Genomic DNA, 20,483 nt, shown 5'->3' with positions numbered 1-20,483 from the left:
ACAGGTGTCAGCATTCTGTTAGATTGTGATTGGCTGTGCTGCTTTGGTTCCCATGGTGACAGGCAGCCAGAAGCCCGGGGAACAACCTGAATGTCTTCAGTTCTGTTGAGCAGATGACAAGAAAACAGCTTGTTTCTGCACGTTTCTGCTTCTCCTGTAAATGCTCTCCATGTTGAGTGAGAGAAAAGGGAGGGTGAAGGAGAGAGAGAAGAGAGGAGGCAGGGCAACGGACAGAGGAGGTAGAGAGAGAAGAGAGGAGGCAGGGCAACGGACAGAGGAGGTAGAGAGAGAGAGAAGAGAGGAGGCAGGGCAATGGACAGAGGAGGTAGAGAGAGAGAGAGAAGAAGCGAAAAAGAATGAGAGAGGGAAGGGCGAGAGTTTAAAGAGGAAAGGGAAGAGTAAAGCCCTTTAGGTAGTGTTATTTGTAGATGGACTGATAGACTTCTTGGCGTAGGTGTTTGTTTGTGTGTGTGTATGTGGGGGGGGGGGTTCTCTCTTGAAGGTGTGAGCTGAGATAATGGAGTTTTAAGGTCACAAATGTGTCAGTGATGACATCACAGTGCTGACTGGAGGCCAATTGTTCTTCCAGTTCATTGCTTAACTATTTAGGTGTGTGTTGGGTTAAGTTGACGGCAGCTCTAATTGTTCTCTGACATGAGGTGCGTGTCTGTGTGTGTGTGCGCATGTGTGCCTGTGTGTGTGCGTGTGTGTCTGTGTGTGTGCGTGTGTGTCTGTGTGTGTGCAGGTAAAGTGGCAGTGAAGAAAGAGGACCTGCAGCAGTACCATGGGAAAGACACCTGGTTTCCTCTGCAACACGTCAGTGCTGACTCAGAGGTCCAGGTAGGTGGGAACACACACATCATAGATTCAACACCTCAAACATTATTCTCACTCTCTCTCTGCCTCAGTAGACAGCAGTTTTATGTGTGTCTGCATGATCTTTGTGTGTGTATCTGTAGTGGGGTTGGTTCTGATCCATATAGGATTCTGCTGAGATTCAGTGGACACCGTGTCCATTGTGGAATGCTTATTGGTGACATACACCCACAGAGACACACAAACACACACACACACACACACAGAGACTCACAGACACACACACACACACACACACAGAGACACACAGACACACACACACACACACAGAGACACACAGACACACACACACACACACAGGGACACAGTAGGTCAGAAATCCAGTGAATAGTAACATCTGTGTGTGTGGCCACTGAGCAAAGCGCTGAGACAGAGAGGCATTCATACTGACATACTGGGAAAGGAAAAGGATGTGAGAGAAAGAGGAGGGAGAGGAGAGAGGGAGGGAGGGAGGGAGCGAGGGATGGAGGGAGGGGGGGAGGGAGGGAGTGAGGGAGGGGGGAGGGAGGGAGGGGGGGGGGGATCTAAGGAAGTAGGAAGATAGACTGTTTCTCCCAGAGTCCCTTTCTCTGTAAATAGAGGACACATTGTTTAGTGTTTCTGTGTGTTTGACAGAGAGATGTCCTGGTAGAGAGAGAGAGGGGCCCTGGTAGAGAGAGAGGCCCTGGTAGAGAGAGAGAGGGGCCCTGGTAGAGAGAGAGGCCCTGGTAGAGAGAGAAAGGGGCCCTGGTAGAGAGAGAGGCCCTGGTAGAGAGAGAGAGAGGCCCTGGTAGAGAGAGAGAGGTCCTGGTAGGAAGAGGCCCTGATAGAGAGAGAGGTCCTGGTAGAGAGAGAGAGGCCCTGATAGAGGCCCTGGTGGAGAGATAGGCCCTGGTAGAGAGAGACCCTGATAGAGGCCCTGGTAGAGAGAGACCCTGATAGAGGGAAAGAGGGCTTGGTAGAGAGAGAGCCCTGATAGAGTCCCTGGTAGAGAGATGGGGTCCTGGTAGAGGCCCTGCTAGTGAGAGAGAGGCCCAGATAGAGGCCCTGATGTTATTTCGAGTTCTGGTTTGTATGTGACCTGCATAATAACTAACCTAGCATGTTCTACATTAACCCTGCCCTACCCAATTTAAACACACACACACACACACACGGTATACTACAGGCGGGTTTTTCTCCTGGTGTGGTGGTAACCAAGGTAACAGTGTATCCCATCCTCAGGGAAAGGTACACCTGGACCTGCGGCTCAGTGAGGTCATCACGGACAGCGGGGGGGTGTGCCATAAACTGGCTTCACGGTAAGGACACACATGACCTTTGCACTGACCCTAACTCCAAAACCCTTACCTTAACTTTGTCTTATTAAGACTTCTACTGTTACTATGAAACCACTGTAAAACCTTTAAATGTATATATACTGATATACTGAGCAAAGGAATAACCATCTCGTGTAATGTGTTTGGCCCATGTTTCATCAGCTGAAGTAAAATATCCCTGATATTTTACGGCCAAAAAGATGCAGGGTTACTGTAAACCCTTCTAATGAAGATGCAAGGTGTTCCTGTAGAACGTTCTAATGAAGATGCAAGGTGTTCCTGTAGAACGTTCTAAAGGAGGGTGTCACTTAATGGACATTTTCAATGTTCTCTTTTCAATGAGATGGCCGTTGTCACGGCAACAGCCCCACAGTTCCGAGGTCATTAGCAATGCTTTGATTGGCATGCCGTTGCTTGGGGGCTTCGTGTCCAGGGTGACTCACTCGTCGTTGGACTGTAAATAAACACAACGACTTCTGTGTGTGTGTGTGTGTGTGCGTGTGGGCGTGTGTGCGTGTGTGTGTGTGTCCTTAACAGGATGTGATGGGCGTTAGTGAGCCTTGATGCTGAGACTAGTGGACAAGACGTGCCTCTGCATATGTGTGTGTGTGTGTGTGCGTGTGTGCGCGCGCGTTTGTAATCTTCCCAGAAAAGTGTCTCTCCCAGTGTACCATGACTCCATTTCAGTACTGCCAGGCGTGGGTAACAACACAGTCCTCTGCCTCAGACCAGCTCAGCTTCACACCGACATGGTTCAGTTGACTGCTGGGCGGAGGACCAAGGTTGTTCCAGGCCGTATTTATTATATATTTCCTTCTGAGACACCTGTTGGATTCTCACCTGTATCAGGGAATGTATTCGCAGGTCAGAGGGGTGGGGGTTTGGTGGGGTGTGGGGTCATTTTGAGCTGAAGCGTGTAAATGAAAAATAAAATAAGTAAGACAATTTATTTTGAAGTGCTACCTTTAAGTATATATTTAAATAGCTTGTAAAAAATGCATATCATGAATACTGGCCAAAAAACATGTTTAATTTATCCTAGACTTGAACAGATTAGACCTACAATATAACATGAATAAAAATGCACATGTATCTACTAAATGTCTTTATCAGAACAAGACTGGGTTGAAGCACATGATTTCATGGATCATTTCTATGACAAGCACACGTTCTTATATTACGCTAAGGGGCATATTTTATGATATTCATGAGAAGAGTTGCCTACCCAGCAGACAATGAACTGTCCCCAAAAGTGAGAAATGTCATTCCTTCCGTTTAATCCTAAAACCTACAAACATGGTGGACTTCAGCAGAAAGGAATGCTGGACTAAATACATCAGTAACTGAGACATTTGAACAGCAAGCGAGGGAAGGTGTTCGCAGGAGACCTCAACTGCCTTTAGATTCCAGAAATAAAATGGCTTCCAGTGGTCCAGAGAGGGAACTGTAGCGTGCTGTTCATCTGTGATGTAGCTGGGCGTGCAGTCGATATGACCCTGAATGAAATTAACTGTGGTGGTGTGGAGTCTGATTCCAAAAGACGGACACACACTGCACTCAGTAAATAACATTCAATTTACATTTTATTTATTCACTTTACTCACAAACTAATTTAATAAAAGAAAATGTATTGATCAACCGTTGGGGCCAAGCCATGGGGACTTACCTTTAGGGGTTAAAGAAAATAGGATATTGAATGTGAATTCTGTTCTGTGGAAACAGGGATAAAGTGTGTGTCTCTCTGTGTTGTGTGTCTCTTTGTGTGTGTCTCTGTGTGTATGTGTCTGTGTGTGTGTGTGTGTCTCTGTGTGTGTCTCTGTGTGTTCTGTGTGTGTCTGTGTGTGTGTGTGTGTGTGTCTCTGTGTGTGTCTCTGTGTGATGTGTGTGTGTCTGTGTGTGTGTGTCTCTGTATGTGTCTCCGTGTGTGTGTGTCTTGGTGTGTGTGTGTGTGTTGTGTCGTCTGTTTTATCTCCTTACACTGATGTGATCCAGGGTTAGGATGTAGAGTGGGTGATCCAGGGTTAGGATGTAGAGTGGGTGATCCAGGGTTAGGATGTAGAGTGGGTGATCCAGGGTTAGGATGTAGAGTGGGTGATCCAGGGTTAGGATGTAGAGTGGGTGATCCAGGGTTAGGATGTAGAGTGGGTGATCCAGGGTTAGGATGTAGAGTGGGTGATCCAGGGTTAGGATGTAGAGTGGGTGATCCAGGGTTAGGATGTAGAGTGGGTGATCCAGGGTTAGGATGTAGAGTGGGTGATGGGTCTTCTGCTCGTTGCCATGTTGATGCTGTGCTGGAAAAGGTTTAAGCAGGTGATTGCAGTGCAGTTTGTCTAGTTGAATAGAGAGACATCATGAGTCAAAGATAATGTTTGGAGGTGAATAGAGACAGTCCTGATTGAGTCAAAGATAATGTTTCTGCATATCAGTTTAGTGTCTTTGTCTGGTTCTCTGCACTGCGAGTGTGCTCTCCTGTTGCTAGTGTTGAGGAATAAGTGCTTTTTGAGGCTGGTTGAAATTCCATTGACTTCTGGGCCTGGTTGTGCTGATTATTTCTGTGCTTCTTACATAACCAAAATGTATTCAAATCATATTTGTATAAACTTTGCTTTGTTTGATCACTTTTTTTTCTTCTGTAAGCCAGTCATCTTTTCTCTGCTCCTATTAGCAGCCAGACAGCAACCAACTGAAACCACTGTCATGTTGTCACTGCTGCTGTCAGTTATTTAGAGGCTAGCAGCAGGTGGTCCTACAACAGAGATTACTGACCAAGTAACTTTACTAGTTTAGTTCTGCAAAGTAGATGAGGCAGTCTGTGGATACGTGTCTGTAGTAGAGCTTCCACCTACACTCATTGAGCCTTATGAAACTACCACTCCCTTGTGCCTGCGTGCCAGTTTGTTTTGTGACTCGAAGCTACGGTTGTACCTTTTGAAATAATACTTTGTGATGGGTTAAAGCTCAGTGCACTCTGTGTCTGTCTCTGCAGCGTGCTGGAGTGCCAGGGTCTGCCCATCGTAAACGGACAGTGTGATCCGTATGCTGCCGTCACCCTGCTGGGACCGTCCAGGTCAGAGGCAACGATCACAGAGACACTGATCGCAGCCGTGGTCTCGCCTGTCAGTCATCTGTGTGATAGGTGGTCATTTAACCAGGTCTCCTTTCTTTCTCCCTGCCTTCATCTACTACTCCTCCCGCTGTTTTGCCTTCTGTCTGGCCTTTTACTCTCTCTCCTACTTCACCTCCCCCACCTCCTGCTCTCCTGTCCTTCTACACCTCTATCGCTCTGCTTTTTTTCTCTGTCTCCCTCTGTCTGTTTTGTGCCGTCTTTCTCTCTCCGTCCCTCTGTCTGTATCTCTGTCCCTCTGTCTGTATCTCTGTCCCTCTGTCTGTATCTCTGTCCCTCTGTCTGTATCTCTGTCCCTCTGTCTGTATCTCTGTCGCTCTCTCTACAGGTCCGATGCTAAGAAGACAAAGGTGAAAAGAAAAACCAACAACCCCCAGTTTGAGGAGACATTCTACTTTGAGGTGAGTGGAGGCTGTCATCACATCTCCAACAGCCCTCTGCTCCCTGACTGGGGCACCACAGTGTTAGGAAACCGGGGGACCTCTGAATCATTCTGTTGCTCAGGGCTTCTAGTTATTCCTCCTGGAATGATCATGGAGCCTAACTAATCTATTTGAGGGTTAGGGTCAGACGTTATTATGCCACAGAACTCCGGGAAAGTGCCTTGTTTTTGGGGCAACTTGTAAACAGCCTGACTGTAGGAGGGGACTGTTAGATTACAGCAGGGCTTATCATCTTCACTGTGGTTGTGTCTGTGTTACCTCAGGTTAAGACGGTTGTGGTTTCGCTTGAGGGAGTTTGTGTCCACACCCTTTTGTTTCTCGTTTCAGTTTGTGGTGGGGCTGAATCGTTAGGTAGTCCGTTGTTTAACAGCCCTCTGGGGGCCTCTGAAGTGCATCATCATTTGAACTCCCCAGGGGTCCTACAGGTACACAGTCTCTTTGGGAGCTGTAGCAGTGGACCATGGGGATGTGTAGTTATTTGACAGGTCTGAGAACTGCTCTCCAATGGCCCCCACTCCCTGCGTTCTGTAGAGTGACACGAGGAGAAGAAACAGCGTAATTGAGTCTGACAAACAGTCTGATCCATTGATTTCTATCTGACAGTTTCTCCCCCTCCCAAACTCTCCGTGAATTCTGGCATGGCAACCTCTGTCAGTGTGTCTGTGTAACCTCTGTCAGTGTGTCTGTGTAACCGCTGTCAGTGTGTCTGTGTAACCTCTGTCAGTGTGTCTGTGCAACATCTGTCAGTGTGTCTGAGTAACCTCTGTCAGTGTGTCTGTGTAACCGCTGTCAGTGTGTCTGTGTAACCTCTGTCAGTGTGTCTGTGTAACCACTGTCAGTGTGTCTGTGTAACCGCTGTCAGTGTGTCTGTGTAACCGCTGTCAGTGTGTCTGTGTAACCGCTGTCAGTGTGTCTGTGTAACCGCTGTCAGTGTCTGTGTAACCGCTGTCAGTGTGTCTGTGTAACTTCTATCAGTGTCAGTGTGTCTGTGTAACCTCTATCAGTGTCAGTGTGTCTGTGTAACCTCTGTCAGTGTGTCTGTGTAACCTCTGTCAGTGTCAGTGTGTCTGTGTAACTTCTATCAGTGTCAGTGTGTCTGTGTAACCGCTGTCAGTGTGTCTGTGTAACCGCTGTCAGTGTGTCTGTGTAACCGCTGTCAGTGTGTCTGTGTAACTTCTATCAGTGTCAGTGTGTCTGTGTAACCTCTATCAGTGTCAGTGTGTCTGTGTAACCTCTATCAGTGTCAGTGTGTCTGTGTAACCTCTGTCAGTGTGTCTGTGTAACCTCTGTCAGTGTCAGTGTGTCTGTGTAACTTCTATCAGTGTCAGTGTGTCTGTGTAACCTCTATCAGTGTCAGTGTGTCTGTGTAACCTCTGTCAGTGTGTCTGTGTAACCTCTGTCAGTGTCAGTGTGTCTGTGTAACTTCTATCAGTGTCAGTGTGTCTGTGTAACCTCTGTCTGTTCGCCTGTCTGCCTGACACAGGGTTGTGGGTAAATGGTTGTTCTGAGACACAAAGCATTATTAAGTAATAAACCACAAATCCCTGATAAGCCTCATTGCTGTTATAAACCAGTTGCCAAAACAATTAAATCAGTAAAAGGTTATTTGATATCATACCGTTTAAACCGTTTAACATACCGTGGCTGTTTCTGTTGACATTGCATGTCAATCAAATGTATTTATAATCAATCTAATGTATTTATAAAGCCCTTTTTACAACAGCAGTTGTCACAAAGTGCTTTTACAGAGACACCCGGCCTTAAACCCCAAGGAGCAAACAACAGTAGTGTTGGATTTCATTTGCCACTCACCATCGACCGTAATCGCTGATGTATTTCATATCAAGCCTCCATAGCACAGAAATGTATCTGTGATTCCTGGTGGTTGTTTATCCACCCAGTTCCAGTGTTTAAGTGTCTGTGTTCTTCAGGTGACCCGTCCTCTCAGCCACACCAAGAGGCAGTTTGACATGGAGGAAGAGGACGTTGACAAACTGGCCCTGAGGTGAGCAGCTGTTCGCCTGTTTGGGCTCCTGTTCCCCCAATAGAAGATCAGCATAAACATATTGTGGATCTCAGACAATAGAAACGCTACCAGAAACCGAAATGACCTCGGATTTTAGTCCAGGCTAAGAGCCGTTGTGTGTGTTTGTGTGTTCACTCCTTTCAGGGTGGACCTGTGGAATGCCAGTAACCTCAAGTTTGGGGATGAGTTCCTGGGAGGGGTCAAAGTTCCTCTGAGGGCCCTGGGCCAGGACGGAGTTCACGACGCATGGTTAGAAACTACAGAACTCTCTCTCAGTCTCTGTCTCTTCACCTTACTGATCGCATACGTGTAAACACTGCTTGGAATTTTTCGCATTTCTTTTTGTTAGAAAGTACAGATCCTTCAGTTTGAGATAAAATTCTTTACTACACAAACAGAGGCTCTGTACCTTCCGCATCATTGCATAGGTTTGATTCACTTTGTTTTTTAGTTGAAAAAGAACCAGGATTTAGATTAGCACAGGATCAGGATTTAGATTAGCACAGGATCAGGATTTAGATTAGCACAGGTTCAAGATTTAGAAAACATGGTTCAGTTTGCTTTACACCAGACACTGGGAGAGGTATAAAGCAGATCCATCCACTCTGTCAACTTCTGGATCGCCGTCTCATGCACTGTGAAACACTCTGAGACACTCTGAGCACTCTGGGACACTCTGAGACACTCTGAGACACTCTGAGACACTCTGGGACACTCTGAGACACTCTGGGACACTCTGAGACACTGAGACACTCTGATACACTCTGGGACACTCTGAACACTCTGAGACACTCTGGGACACTCTGAGACACTGAGACACTCTGAGACACTCTGGGACACTCTGAACACTCTGGGACACTCAGAATGTGTGTCAACGTGCACCTTTCTGTTCTTCTGCCAAAAGAAACAGACACAATAAAGGACTGACTGGCTCTTACCCCTCCCACAACCCCACCCATCACCCTCACTAACCCCGCCCCTATTATGTGCAGGTACTACCTCCAGCCCAGGGACAATGTGGGGGGGAAACCAGTGAAGGTGGATGAGCTGGGCTCTCTGCGCCTCAACATAGTTTACACCGAGGACCATGTGTTCCCATCTGAACATTACAGCCCCCTCAGAGACCTCCTGCTGCACTCCACTAATGTAGAGGTCAGCCATTACTTTACATTCTTGTCTTCAGGAACCAGCAAACCTTTGTGTATTGGTTCAACACTCTTGACCACTAGGTGTACCTCTGTGTGTGTGTGTGTGTGTGTGTACATGTTTCTATATCATTAGTGTTTGTTACACAGCATGTTTCTCTCCTGTCAGCCTGTCTCGGCATCAGCTGCACACATCTTAGGAGAGGCGTGTCGGGAGAAGCAGGAAGCAGCCATCCCATTGGTCCGTCTGTTCCTTCACTATGGAAACATAGTGCCTTTTCTCAGTGCCATCGCCCATGCAGAGGTCAACCGCACACAGTAAGAACACACACACACTCAGTAAAAACACACACACACACACACAGTAAGAACACACACACACTCAGTAAAAACACACACAAACACAGTAAGAACACACACAGTAAAAACACACACAAACACAGTAAGAACACACACAGTAAAAACACACACAAACACAGTAAGAACACACACACAGTAAGAACACACACACTCAGTAAAAACACACTAACACACACTCAGGAAGAAAGCACTAACAAAGTGTAGAGTTAGGCTTGGTTTAGGTGGGTCCAGAAGGTTTGGATCCAGGGGCCTCAGGTATCCATCTTGCATACGTTTCCAACTTAATTCTGGCATATTTGGAAATCCTATGATTTGCGTGCTCTGTTGTACGCAACACATACGCATGCTTCCATTGATAAATCAGACGCATACTATACTATAGCTTGCAGTCTCCACCCAATGAACGCCTACAATTACCCATATAAGGTATCCAAATTAGCCCTATTGACTATGTAATTTCAGTCGATACACAAAGCAAGGTGGAGACTGGTCAGAAGAAACTTAGAAGAAAATGCATTTTCCATAATGTGTACTTCAAATAATATTATCTGAATATTATCTGATATAAAAACATGTCCTTTTTCGAAACATATCAAGTAGGCCGACAAGCAGTCATAAATATTCTGGCTGTTGTTAATAAAATAAAAAGTGATCAGAGATCAGTCAAGGTGGACGAGAGGAAGCAATTTGCTGCACTCCTAACCAGTGTCCAAACTACAGGAGGTGGGCAGAGTGTGACAGATATTTCTCCCATTGACTAGCAAATCGCTGGCATCATTCTGGGAGAATTTTAAATAAATGTCATTTCTGAAATTTATTGTCAATTTTGTCATATTACAAATTGTAGGCCAACATTTTATAACGCTATAGCTCATTCAGAAACACAAAGAACCTCTAGGTTGTAAATGTGAGCATCTTTAATTAAACTGGCATATTGTAGTGAATGGGAGAATATGCAATGTCGAATGTGTTGCTTTACGCACATGTGGCTATTGTTTGTCCTGTTTTCACGCTGCACGGATATGCCCATTGAAAGGGCTTCGTTTTGCAACCTGTTAGTCCTAATAGTTTTTGGATCAGCTACAGGCTGTAGGGTTTTGATGCTTGCTGTAGCTTATAGGCCTACGATGTAGCAGGAAACAGTTAGCGCATTCCTGTAGGCTATTCATATTTCTACTCATTAGATTTTCCCCATGTGTTTCAGTTGACATTCCTCCACCAGCTTTCCTGAAATAGCATGGTGTTTCTCCAGTTCAACCGCTAGGCTGTGCACACGTTCCCGCTCAGCATTGATAAATGCCCACTTTTGTGTCAAAACTGGAGTTCTAATGGTTGACACACATATTTGTGCGTACGCACGACTGATACCAGAGGCCTCAGGAGAGAAATTTGTTGAGTCTAGTTAAAGAACCAAGTTTGTTGATGTGTGGTCTCCTCTGTAGGGACCCCAACACTATTTTCAGGGGGAACTCCTTAACGTCTAAATGTATTGATGAAACCATGAAGCTGGCTGGAAACCATTACCTGCAGGTCACCCTCAAGCCCATCATAGACGAGGTACAGAACGGACACCATTTCATCTCCTGTCCTCCCTCCCTTCCATTCCATATCTCCCCCTATTTTACAATTTAAATTAGAGAAATAAATACTTCAATTCATAAAAGAAATCTGCCTTTGGGCTGATGAAATGTGTCTGAAAACAAGCAACGTAGACTAATTCAGACACAGAGACAAGTCTGAACATGACTAATATTATTGTTTTTAGTCAAAAGTTGTGAATCAAGTTGTGACTGAATTCGACTAACATGTTTGTTTTCAGATTTTTCTGTTTTGTAACAAGCACAACTTGATCACCTCATTGGCAATTGATTCAAACATTCATTTTATAATTTCATGTTTTCTTAACTACTTTTGAAGATGCATTTTGTGCATTTTATTCTTTCTTCTACCTTCTCTCCTGCTTCTCTCCTCCATCTCTTCTCCATCTCTCCTGCTTCTCTCCTCCATCTCTCCTCCATCTCTCCTCCATCTCTCCTGCTTCTCTCCTCCATCTCTCCTCCATCTCTCCTCCTTCTCTCCTCCTTCTCTCCTCCTTCTCTCCTCCATCTCTCCTCCATCTCTCCTCCATTTCTCCTCCTTCTCTCCTCCATCTCTCCTGCTTCTCTCCTCCATCTCTCCTCCATCTCTCCTGCTTCTCTCCTCCATCTCTCCTCTCTTTCCCTTGGATATGGAGACTGTCAGTAACACTGATGGTTTTGGTCTCTAGATCTGTACGGACCACAAGCCTTGTGAGATTGACCCCGTCAAGCTCAAGGAGTCTGAAAATCTGGAGACCAACAGGGTGAGTGTGTATGTTTTTAGATTAGTGTGTGTGTTCTGTATGGGTTTTGAACATGGTTACTGGGTTTAGATTAGTGTGTGTGTTCTGTATGGGTTTTGAACATGGTTACTGGGTGTAGATTAGTGTGTGTGTTCTGTATGGGTTTTGAACATGGTTACTGGGTTTAGATTAGTGTGTGTGTTCTGTATGGGTTTTGAACATGGTTACTGGGTTTAGATTAGTGTGTGTGTTCTGTATGGGTTTTGAACCTGGTTACTGGGTTTAGATTAGTGTGTGTGTTCTGTATGGGTTTTGAACATGGTTACTGGGTTTAGATTAGTGTGTGTGTTCTGTATGGGTTTTGAACATGGTTACTGGGTGTAGATTAGTGTGTGTGTTCTGTATGGGTTTTGAACATGGTTACTGGGTTTAGATTAGTGTGTGTGTTCTGTATGGGTTTTGAACATGGTTACTGGGTTTAGATTAGTGTGTGTGTTCTGTATGGGTTTTGAACCTGGTTACTGGGTTTAGATTAGTGTGTGTGTTCTGTATGGGTTTTGAACATGGTTACTGGGTTTAGATTAGTGTGTGTGTTCTGTATGGGTTTTGAACATGGTTACTGGGTTTACAACTCTCATCCAGAATGTGTCCATCTAACGAGAGACAGGCAACAACACAACGTTTCACAGTCATATTGTATCAGAACAACAAATCGCAGTTGTAAGGTGTTCAGCACAAGAAGAGGGACTTTTTTTTATTTTTATATTCTTCAAATAAGCTTTGGATTTTTTCAGGGACTCTGCGGTCCAATCTTTAAGGGGACCCGGTTCCACATCTGAGATGCCAGGACAGAAAAGGACTTTCACTGGGCTGAGTAAGAGCTGCCCTTCTGTGATGTGGGACAACCCAGGTGACAGAATGCAGTGCCTGGGTGGGGATGCCGGGCCCCAGAGTCAGGACGGGTTTGAGGGGGCAGGTTGTCGGTCCGCTGGACGTTATTAGTTGCAGGCTTCACCTGAGGCAAGAGTTCAAGGGTCACGGTTGTGCCAGCGGACCCAGTACGTTGAGGTGATGACGGGCAGTGGTCTGGTTCTAACCCTGCGGTTCTGTGTGGTTCCGTTGCTCAGGAGAACCTACGTCAGTACGTAGACCAGATCTTCAAGGGGATTACAACGTCAGGCGTTAGTTGTCCAACGGTCATGTGTGACATCTTCTTCTCTCTCAGGGAATCTGCCGCAACACGTTTCCAAGGTAACAACCTAATGGTCTGCTTCCTGCTTTAGGGTCTTGGTGACCTTGTGACCTTGCTACAAAAAGAGATTAGTTTTATAGTCTCTCTATATTCCCTTCAGTCACCCTCTAGTCTCTATAGTTTCTCTGTAGTCTCTCTCTCTCTTTAATCTCTATAGTGTCTCTCTTTAGTCATATTACCCCCTGTAGTCTTTCTCTCTTTAGTCTTATTACTCACCCCAGACATGGAAACATTTGTTTACATTACCAAACCAAGTGGAAAATATAACAGATACAATTAAAATAATAGATAATCAAAGGGGTTAGTATCTTACTCTCTGTCTCTGCCCTTTCACTTTCTCTGTTTCTATCTCTGTATCTCTCTCCCTTGTTTCTGTAGTCTCTATGGTGCTATTAAACACTATTTCCTGTTTACTTCCTCTGTGAAATTGTGGCAATTGTTTCTTTGTTCTCCGGAGGGTAACTAGTAGTGTCTCATAGACTACACTGCCACCTGCTGGCCACTCTATATTTTCCAGCCACTGGCCGCTGTCTAACGTGATGTTTAAATTTTTTTCCCCAGTTGACCACGACGTGAAGTACACAGCCGTCAGCAGTTTCATCTTCCTGCGTTTCTTCGCCCCGGCCATCTTGTCCCCCAACCTGTTCCAGCTGCGTCCTCATCACCCGGTGGGAACACAGTTCTGGTGCAGAACTCACTGGGCCGACCCGGCAAAGCACAGACCTAACCTACAGCTAATATTCACACATAACTGCTTTCAAGGCTTAAATGAGTACGGCCCTGTCCACGGTGTTCTGTGCTGCACCGCAGGTCCAAAGCCTGTCCAGTACCGTTGAGTTGGTCAGTGGCGGCTGGTGGGGCTACGCTGGGGAGGACAGGGCCTGAAAAATGGACGGAAAGATGCCTTCTGGAGCCTTCTGCGAAGCATTGACCTTTATTTCCACTCCTGCCCCAGGACCCAGCCACATCCCGAACGCTGACACTCATCTCCAAGACCATCCAGACCTTGGGGAGCCTGGCCAAGTCCAAGTCAGCCAACTTCAAGGAGACCTACATGGCTGCGTTCTACGACTACTTCAACGAGCAGAAGTATGCAGACGCTGTGAAGAATGTGAGTTGTGTCTGTCTGAAGACCTCATTGAACCCTGTAGATCGGTGTTTCTCAACCCTGCTCCTGGGCGACCTCCTGCCCTGCATGTTTTAGATCTCTCCCTGCTCTGTCACACCTGATTATCAAGTCCTTCATGAGCTACATCGGGTATGTTTGGGTAGGGAGAGACCTAAAACATGCTGGGCAGGGGGGCACCCAAGAGCCCCCCTGTGTAATTAACCCTGAAGATGTTTCTCATCTGTCTAAAGACATCATTTTACCCAAATTGATTCTCATCAGGTCAACAAAATATGGATTGCAGCTGAGTTGAGGCAACAAGTGAATTCGTTTTTTTCATTCACTTCAGTTCTCTTAATAAGCTGAGCTGTCTGTGATTACTGTTAGAAACGTTTGTAATAACTTAAAACCTGTCTGTTTAAGTTGAATTTTCTGTGAATGCCCCTATTTTTTTGCTGGTTGACATGAAAGTTGACTAAGTATGACTGCAGTTGATTTTAGATGACAGTCACTTGAACCTAGCAAATGTAATTCATATCCAAAAGTGTAAAATGCCTTAAAATAATTACCGCTGTGTTCTGGCCCCATTTGAAAACACAGCGGCCGTCTGAAGTAGCACACTGCCTAGGAAATAGGGTGTGATTTATGCCTGCTGACTGTTTCTCTTTAGTTCCTGGACTTGATCTCGACATCAGGGCGTTGGGACCAGAAGAGCATTGAGACGCCCATCATGCTGAAAGAGGGGTAAGATAACATTACTAGCTAACAGGTTTGCTCATGGACGAGAAGACTAACTCATGGATGGGAAGACTATCTCATGGACGAGAAGACTAACTCATGGACGGGAAGACTAACTCATGGACGGGAAGACTAACTCATGGACGAGAAGACTAACTCATGGACGAGAAGACTAACTCATGGACGGGAAGACTAACTCATGGACGAGAAGACTAACTCATGGACGGGAAGACTAACTCATGGACGGGAAGACTAACTCATGGACGGGAAGACTAACTCATGGACGGGAAGACTAACTCATGGATGGGAAGACTAACTCATGGACGGGAAGACTAACTGTTAAGAAGCAGAATGGACAGGACTTTTGGTGATGGCTGAAGTTCTCTGATGGAAGGGTATACTAGTAGAAACGTGGCAGTCGAAAGACTCGGACTAACTCTGGTCCAGAACCTCTGACTTGGACCTGTAAATCAGTAGTAATCTGTCTAATCAGACTAGTTCTCTCCAGACTCATTCCCCTGTGTTGTGTCTCTGTTGGATGTCATCAGGACGGTTAAACTCACATTTAAGAGGGTTGATGGGAAGGAGTCCTTCAGGTAAGCACTGTGCCAAGGTGTCGTGACTTATGACCTTGTGACCCTGAAACCTCCCCGATGCTTTTGAGACTCGCTGTCTGAACCTTCCCTGAAGTCCTCTGTAACGTCGAAGCCAAGCCCTAGCTTAGTTAGTGTCCTGGTGACCTGTCCTGTGTGTGACCTGACTGCTTCAGCGTCATTGGTTGTTCCGCCCCTGTAATGACGGACACCCTACAGGGAAGAGTGCCTGAGTCCTAATATGGTCACCTTTGCTGTGTCAACACTCACAACCAGTGCCAGCTCCAGCCTTTTGGGGGCCCCTCTTCCCTAGCGGTCGGGGCTCACTAGCAGTTGGAGCCCCCCTAGTGGTCGGGGGCCCTAAGTGACCACTTATATCGCTTATGTCTGGATCCGGCCCTGCTCAGAACCAACAAAACAGATCCCTTTTACCTTGTAGCATTTCATGGTTGTGGTGTAGCAGCGTTAAAGATCTAGAACACATTGATCGTCCTCTGAAGGCCTCAGTAGAGTCCATCTTTTCTTTCTCATCTTCAACTCCCTAACCTCTGTCTGCTCTTTCAACACTTCTCCTTCTCTACATCCTTCAACTGTCTCTCCCCCTCTTTAGACTCTGTCTCTCACTCCTTTAACTCTCTCTCCCTGTCTCTTTTTTAGTCCCCTCTCTCTCCCTCCTTCATTTCTCTTCCTCTCTCTCTCTGTCATCATCCTTCAACTCCATCCTTCCTTGTTTTTCTCCAGATTCATGATCAAACGAGCCCAGGGGAGGAACCGTTTTGGGATGAAGAACTTCAAGAAAAGGTGGTTCCGTCTGACAAACCACGAGTTTACCTACCACAGAACCAAAGGTAACGCCAAAGGTTTGTAGGGAATCTTTTTTCAACATTGTCAGAGCTGGTCTGTCTGTCTGTTTGTCTGGTCCAGTTCTCTGTCAGCAGTTGTATGGAGGTTGTATGTAGGTGTTATACAGCTACTGTGGTGGTGATGTGTTTGTGTAATTAAGGTTTGTGGCTTTTGTTTATGCACACTATTTGTGTGTATCTGTGTTTGTGTGTATATGTGTGTGTGAGAAATCCTTTTATAGTATGCACATTGCGTCTGCAAGAAAAACCATAAATGTGTTTGTGATTACTCGTCCAAGGAAATGAAGGCATGCCGTGGAACAAACCAGCCTAATCAAAACATGTTCCTTGTCTGGTGTCTGATGCAATACATTGTTTTCCCCAGGGGAAGGCGCTCTCTGCAGTATCCCCATAGAGAACATCTTGGCTGTGGAGAGACTTGAGGAGGAATCCTTCAAAATGAAGAATGTAGGAATACCAGAACTACAGGAACAATACAGAACAGCACACCGAACCACTATAACCATTCAGCATTTGCCATAAATATGATTAGATCATTCACTGTTATCCTACCTGGGCCTACCTTCAGAGAGTACTAGACCACACGTTACCCTCCAGAAACCAACACGTGTTGGGGTCAATACAGTTTCAGTTACAGTCAAATGAAAGTAAAACCAAATTCCCATTCTGAATGTCTCTTCAATACAACGGGTGAACTACAATAGAACACTTAATTCAGTTCTGAATTATAAAAATTAAATACATGTATATATTATTATTTTTTTGCCATGGGAAGCATTTGTTTACATTGCCGAGGCATGAAATACATAACCAATATAAAATATATAACAAAAGTGAAAGCCTGAAACATTACACACATTTTCAAAAAGAACAAAGACATTTCTAATGCTGAATTACTGTCTCTGTTGTCCACCTTGTCCCTCCCACCAGATGTTCCAGGTTATCCAGCCGGAGAGAGCGCTGTACATCCAGGCCAACAACTGTGTGGAGGCCCGGGACTGGATCGACATCCTGACCAAGGTCAGCCAGTGCAACAGGAAGAGGCTGAGCACCTACCACCCCTCAGCGTACCTCAACGGCCACTGGCTGTGCTGTAAGACATCTGCCGACACGGCGCCCGGCTGCACTCCCTGTACAGGGTGAGGAGAAGATCGCTGTCTCTCCCTCTTCCTCCCCCTCTATATCCCTGTCTCTCCCTCCTCCTCCCCCTCTATATCCCTGTCTCTTCCTCCCCCTCTATATCCCTGTCTCTTCCTCCCCCTCTATATCCCTGTCTCTCCCTCCTCCTCCCCCTCTATATCCCTGTCTCTCCCTCCTCCTCCCCCTCTATATCCCTGTCTCTCCCTCCTCCTCCCCCTCTATATCCCTGTCCCTCCCTCTTCCTCCCCCTCTATATCCCTGTCCCTCCCTCTTCCTCCCCCTCTATATCCCTGTCTCTCCCTCCTCCTCCCCCTCTATATCCCTGTCTCTCCCTCCTCCTCCCCCTCTATATCCCTGTCTCTCCCTCCTCCTCCCCCTCTATATCCCTGTCTCTCCCTCCTCCTCCCCCTCTATATCCCTGTCTCTCCCTCCTCCTCCCCCTCTATATCCCTGTCTCTCCCTCTTCCTCCCCCTCTATATCCCTGTCTCTCCCTCTTCCTCCCCCTCTATATCCCTGTCTCTCCCTCTTCCTCCCCCTCTATATCCCTGTCTCTTCCTCCCCCTCTATATCCCTGTCTCTCCCTCCTCCTCCCCCTCTATATCCCTGTCTCTCCCTCTTCCTCCCCCTCTATATCCCTGTCTCTCCCTCCTCCTCCCCCTCTATATCCCTGTCTCTCCCTCTTCCTCCCCCTCTATATCCCTGTCTCTCCCTCTATCTCCTCCCCCTCTCCTCTTTGTATGTAGTTGGGGGTTTTAATTGGCTTTCCAGAGGGCTTCTGTTCAGGCGTTGTGGCGACGGTAAACATGGTAATGGGGTTTAATGTGTCTGTGTTAAAGGGGCCTGCCAGCCAACATTCAGCTGGATGTGGACGGAGACCGAGAAACAGAGAGGATCTACTCCCTGTTCAGCACCTACATGAACAAACTGGTCAACATGCAAGGTCAGACATACACACTATCCTCTCTTTGCCATGTGTGTGTGTGTGTGTGTGTGTGTCACGGTCTGACCCTGTGGTCTCTTCCTCCGTCCAGAGGCGTGTGGCAGTAGGTCTGTGTATGACGGGCCGGAAGAGGAGGAGTACTCCAGCTTCGTCATCGATGACCCCCAGGAGACCTACAAGACCCTGAAGCTCATCGTCTCCTCTGTCCAGACACTGGAGCAGCAACACACCAAGTACAAACGAGACAAGTTCAAGAAGACCAAGATTGGGAGCCAGTAAGCACACACACACGCGTACGCGCACACACACATGCACACAAGCCATCTCGAATGGTTGAGAGGACAGTAGATAACGCTGGAGATATTATATTAACAGGCATGATTTTGAGAGGGCTGTTTTACTTTCCAAAGTATGGAACAGTAATTCACATTTTTGACACCAACACTGGGGTTAATGGGTGTTAATATTACTCCTACAGAGTGAGTATTGAATCAACACTTAAAATGTTTTACGCAGATAAAATCCAAATGTGCCAATTTAACGTTTAGTAATGTTGAACAACATTCCTGACCACACCCCTGTTCTTCGTGTTCTACAGGGAACATCCTATCGGAGACAAGAGCCTCCAGTGCTACATCCGCCAGCAGTCTGAGAGCTCCACCTTCTCCATTTAGCCCCGCCCACCAACCACTGCCATGAAGCCTGGAGCACCGCCCCTACAACATGTGACTTGGCAACACTTCCTGATTGCCCGGTCCACAGCTCTATGGTGGATACTCTTGTAACACCACGGACACTGAGCCGTCATCCTGACTGGGAGGAAAAGGATGAGGAGGGGGTCGTGCTCGGTTTCTAACTGGTCTTGTTTTCGAAGATGATGTGCTTAAAGAAAATGCTTTTCACTGGATCCATGATCTGGGTGATCCCGCACTTTAATCTGCCCCAAAATGGTGGCGGATCAAGAAAGCTACCGCCTCAGCACATTTTTAAAGAACTGTAATTCACTGCTCTTTTTTATGATTTAAGTGATATATTATTATAGATGTTAAGAAAAACTATTCCTTTGTATTTCAAGTCGTTCTGACCAAATGCAGACGGTTTCAGCCGTGTGTTTTAGCGTCTTCACTCCTGTCGCCCAGAGAAAGATGAAGATGGAGGATTGCAAGGAGACAGCCCTTGATTTCAAACTTTATGGCTCTGTTTCAACAGTTGTTAAGAGTTGTAGTCTTTGATTCAGAGCTTGGTCCTGCTGTTTGAAGTTTTCCTGCTCCTCATTGCCTGCTCCCTGTCTCTGGGTGAAAACTACAAGTCCCAGTGTGTAAAACTCATTTATTCTGTATAGACTGAAATGGTCCAAGTGTCAAAATCCCCAGAAAGCAGTAAAAGGTGGTACTGGTTTAATTTCTCCTTTCCATAAGGAATTTCAGAATCACTTCAGGCATGTGTTTTGTTTAGGCATAACTGTGTAAATCTTGTCAGAACAAGGGGACTTTTGTCAATATATTTGCTTCAATTAACTCTACAAAGAAAATATCTTTGCTTATATTAAGCCAGTATTGATGAAAGTGAACTTGTCTGTTTGATATTTACACAGTTCTCAAAACACACAGGTGCTTTAAGCCAACACGAAACGCAGACCTGATTTAAAGTGCACATAGAAATGAAAAAATGGTGTAAGGACACAACAAACCGCTTTTGCAGTTGTGTTGCAAGGTTTTATGGGGTTTATGATTCATACTATTTCATTCATTACATTACATCACTTCTCCTGCTGTGAATTTTATCAATGGTTTGGTCCAGTTGCATACAGTATTTGAAGGTACAGTTATGCTTCACCCTTTGCATTGTGGGAAATGTGGCTCTCACTGGCCTGGTGTGCCACGCTACCAGACAGTGTGTCTACACACCCAGCTATATCCATCCATCTTTACCACTGGATAACAGTTTATTTCCAGTGTCTCCTTCCACACTAGTGACAAGGCCTATTGATTGGGCGACAGGGTTGGGGTGAATTCCATTTCTCCTCCATGCTTTTCATATAGGAACCTTCATGACTGGAAATGGGTATACTTTCTGAATGGAATGTATATTAAAATGGAATGTTCCCCCACCATGTCATGTGTTCTAGGAATCTAGCTGGTGTGGATATTGGAACATAGCCTCTGAGCTGGGTGTAGCTAGCTGGGTGGGGCTAGCTGGGTGGGGCTAGCTGGGTGTAGCTAGCTGGGTGGGGCTAGCTGGGTGTGGCTAGCTGGG

The 20,483-nt window shown here is 46.1% G+C and overlaps 1 protein-coding gene across 2 annotated transcripts in view; it reads left to right on the top strand.

Moving 5' to 3' along the window:
- The window catches only part of rasa3 (RAS p21 protein activator 3), a 40,555-nt gene extending 20,106 nt beyond the window's left edge, over nt 1-20,449 (top strand). The window contains exons 4-23 of one of the 2 annotated variants that reach the window (XM_010886815.3): nt 746-840; nt 2,080-2,156; nt 5,161-5,241; nt 5,627-5,699; nt 7,673-7,746; nt 7,912-8,016; nt 8,760-8,919; nt 9,082-9,230; nt 10,715-10,829; nt 11,539-11,613; nt 12,720-12,843; nt 13,406-13,512; nt 13,800-13,955; nt 14,623-14,696; nt 16,025-16,131; nt 16,511-16,593; nt 17,077-17,285; nt 18,124-18,227; nt 18,319-18,502; nt 18,826-20,449. In XM_010886815.3, coding sequence (XP_010885117.2) covers nt 746-840; nt 2,080-2,156; nt 5,161-5,241; nt 5,627-5,699; nt 7,673-7,746; nt 7,912-8,016; nt 8,760-8,919; nt 9,082-9,230; nt 10,715-10,829; nt 11,539-11,613; nt 12,720-12,843; nt 13,406-13,512; nt 13,800-13,955; nt 14,623-14,696; nt 16,025-16,131; nt 16,511-16,593; nt 17,077-17,285; nt 18,124-18,227; nt 18,319-18,502; nt 18,826-18,901 — 2,228 coding nt within the window. In that variant the 3' untranslated portion in view covers nt 18,902-20,449. Of the gene's footprint in view, nt 1-745; nt 841-2,079; nt 2,157-5,160; nt 5,242-5,626; nt 5,700-7,672; nt 7,747-7,911; nt 8,017-8,759; nt 8,920-9,081; nt 9,231-10,714; nt 10,830-11,538; nt 11,614-12,719; nt 12,844-13,405; nt 13,513-13,799; nt 13,956-14,622; nt 14,697-16,024; nt 16,144-16,510; nt 16,594-17,076; nt 17,286-18,123; nt 18,228-18,318; nt 18,503-18,825 lie in introns of both variants that reach the window. The other variant, XM_010886814.3, reaches the window with a different exon arrangement.
- The last annotated feature ends 34 nt before the right edge of the window (nt 20,450-20,483 follow it).

This window comes from Esox lucius, chromosome 22 (genome assembly GCF_011004845.1).
Source record: "Esox lucius isolate fEsoLuc1 chromosome 22, fEsoLuc1.pri, whole genome shotgun sequence".
In the NCBI taxonomy this organism is placed as follows: domain Eukaryota; kingdom Metazoa; phylum Chordata; class Actinopteri; order Esociformes; family Esocidae; genus Esox; species Esox lucius.
The sequence above is the reverse complement of the archived record's forward strand: the minus strand, read 5'-3'. Positions and strand labels throughout refer to the sequence as shown.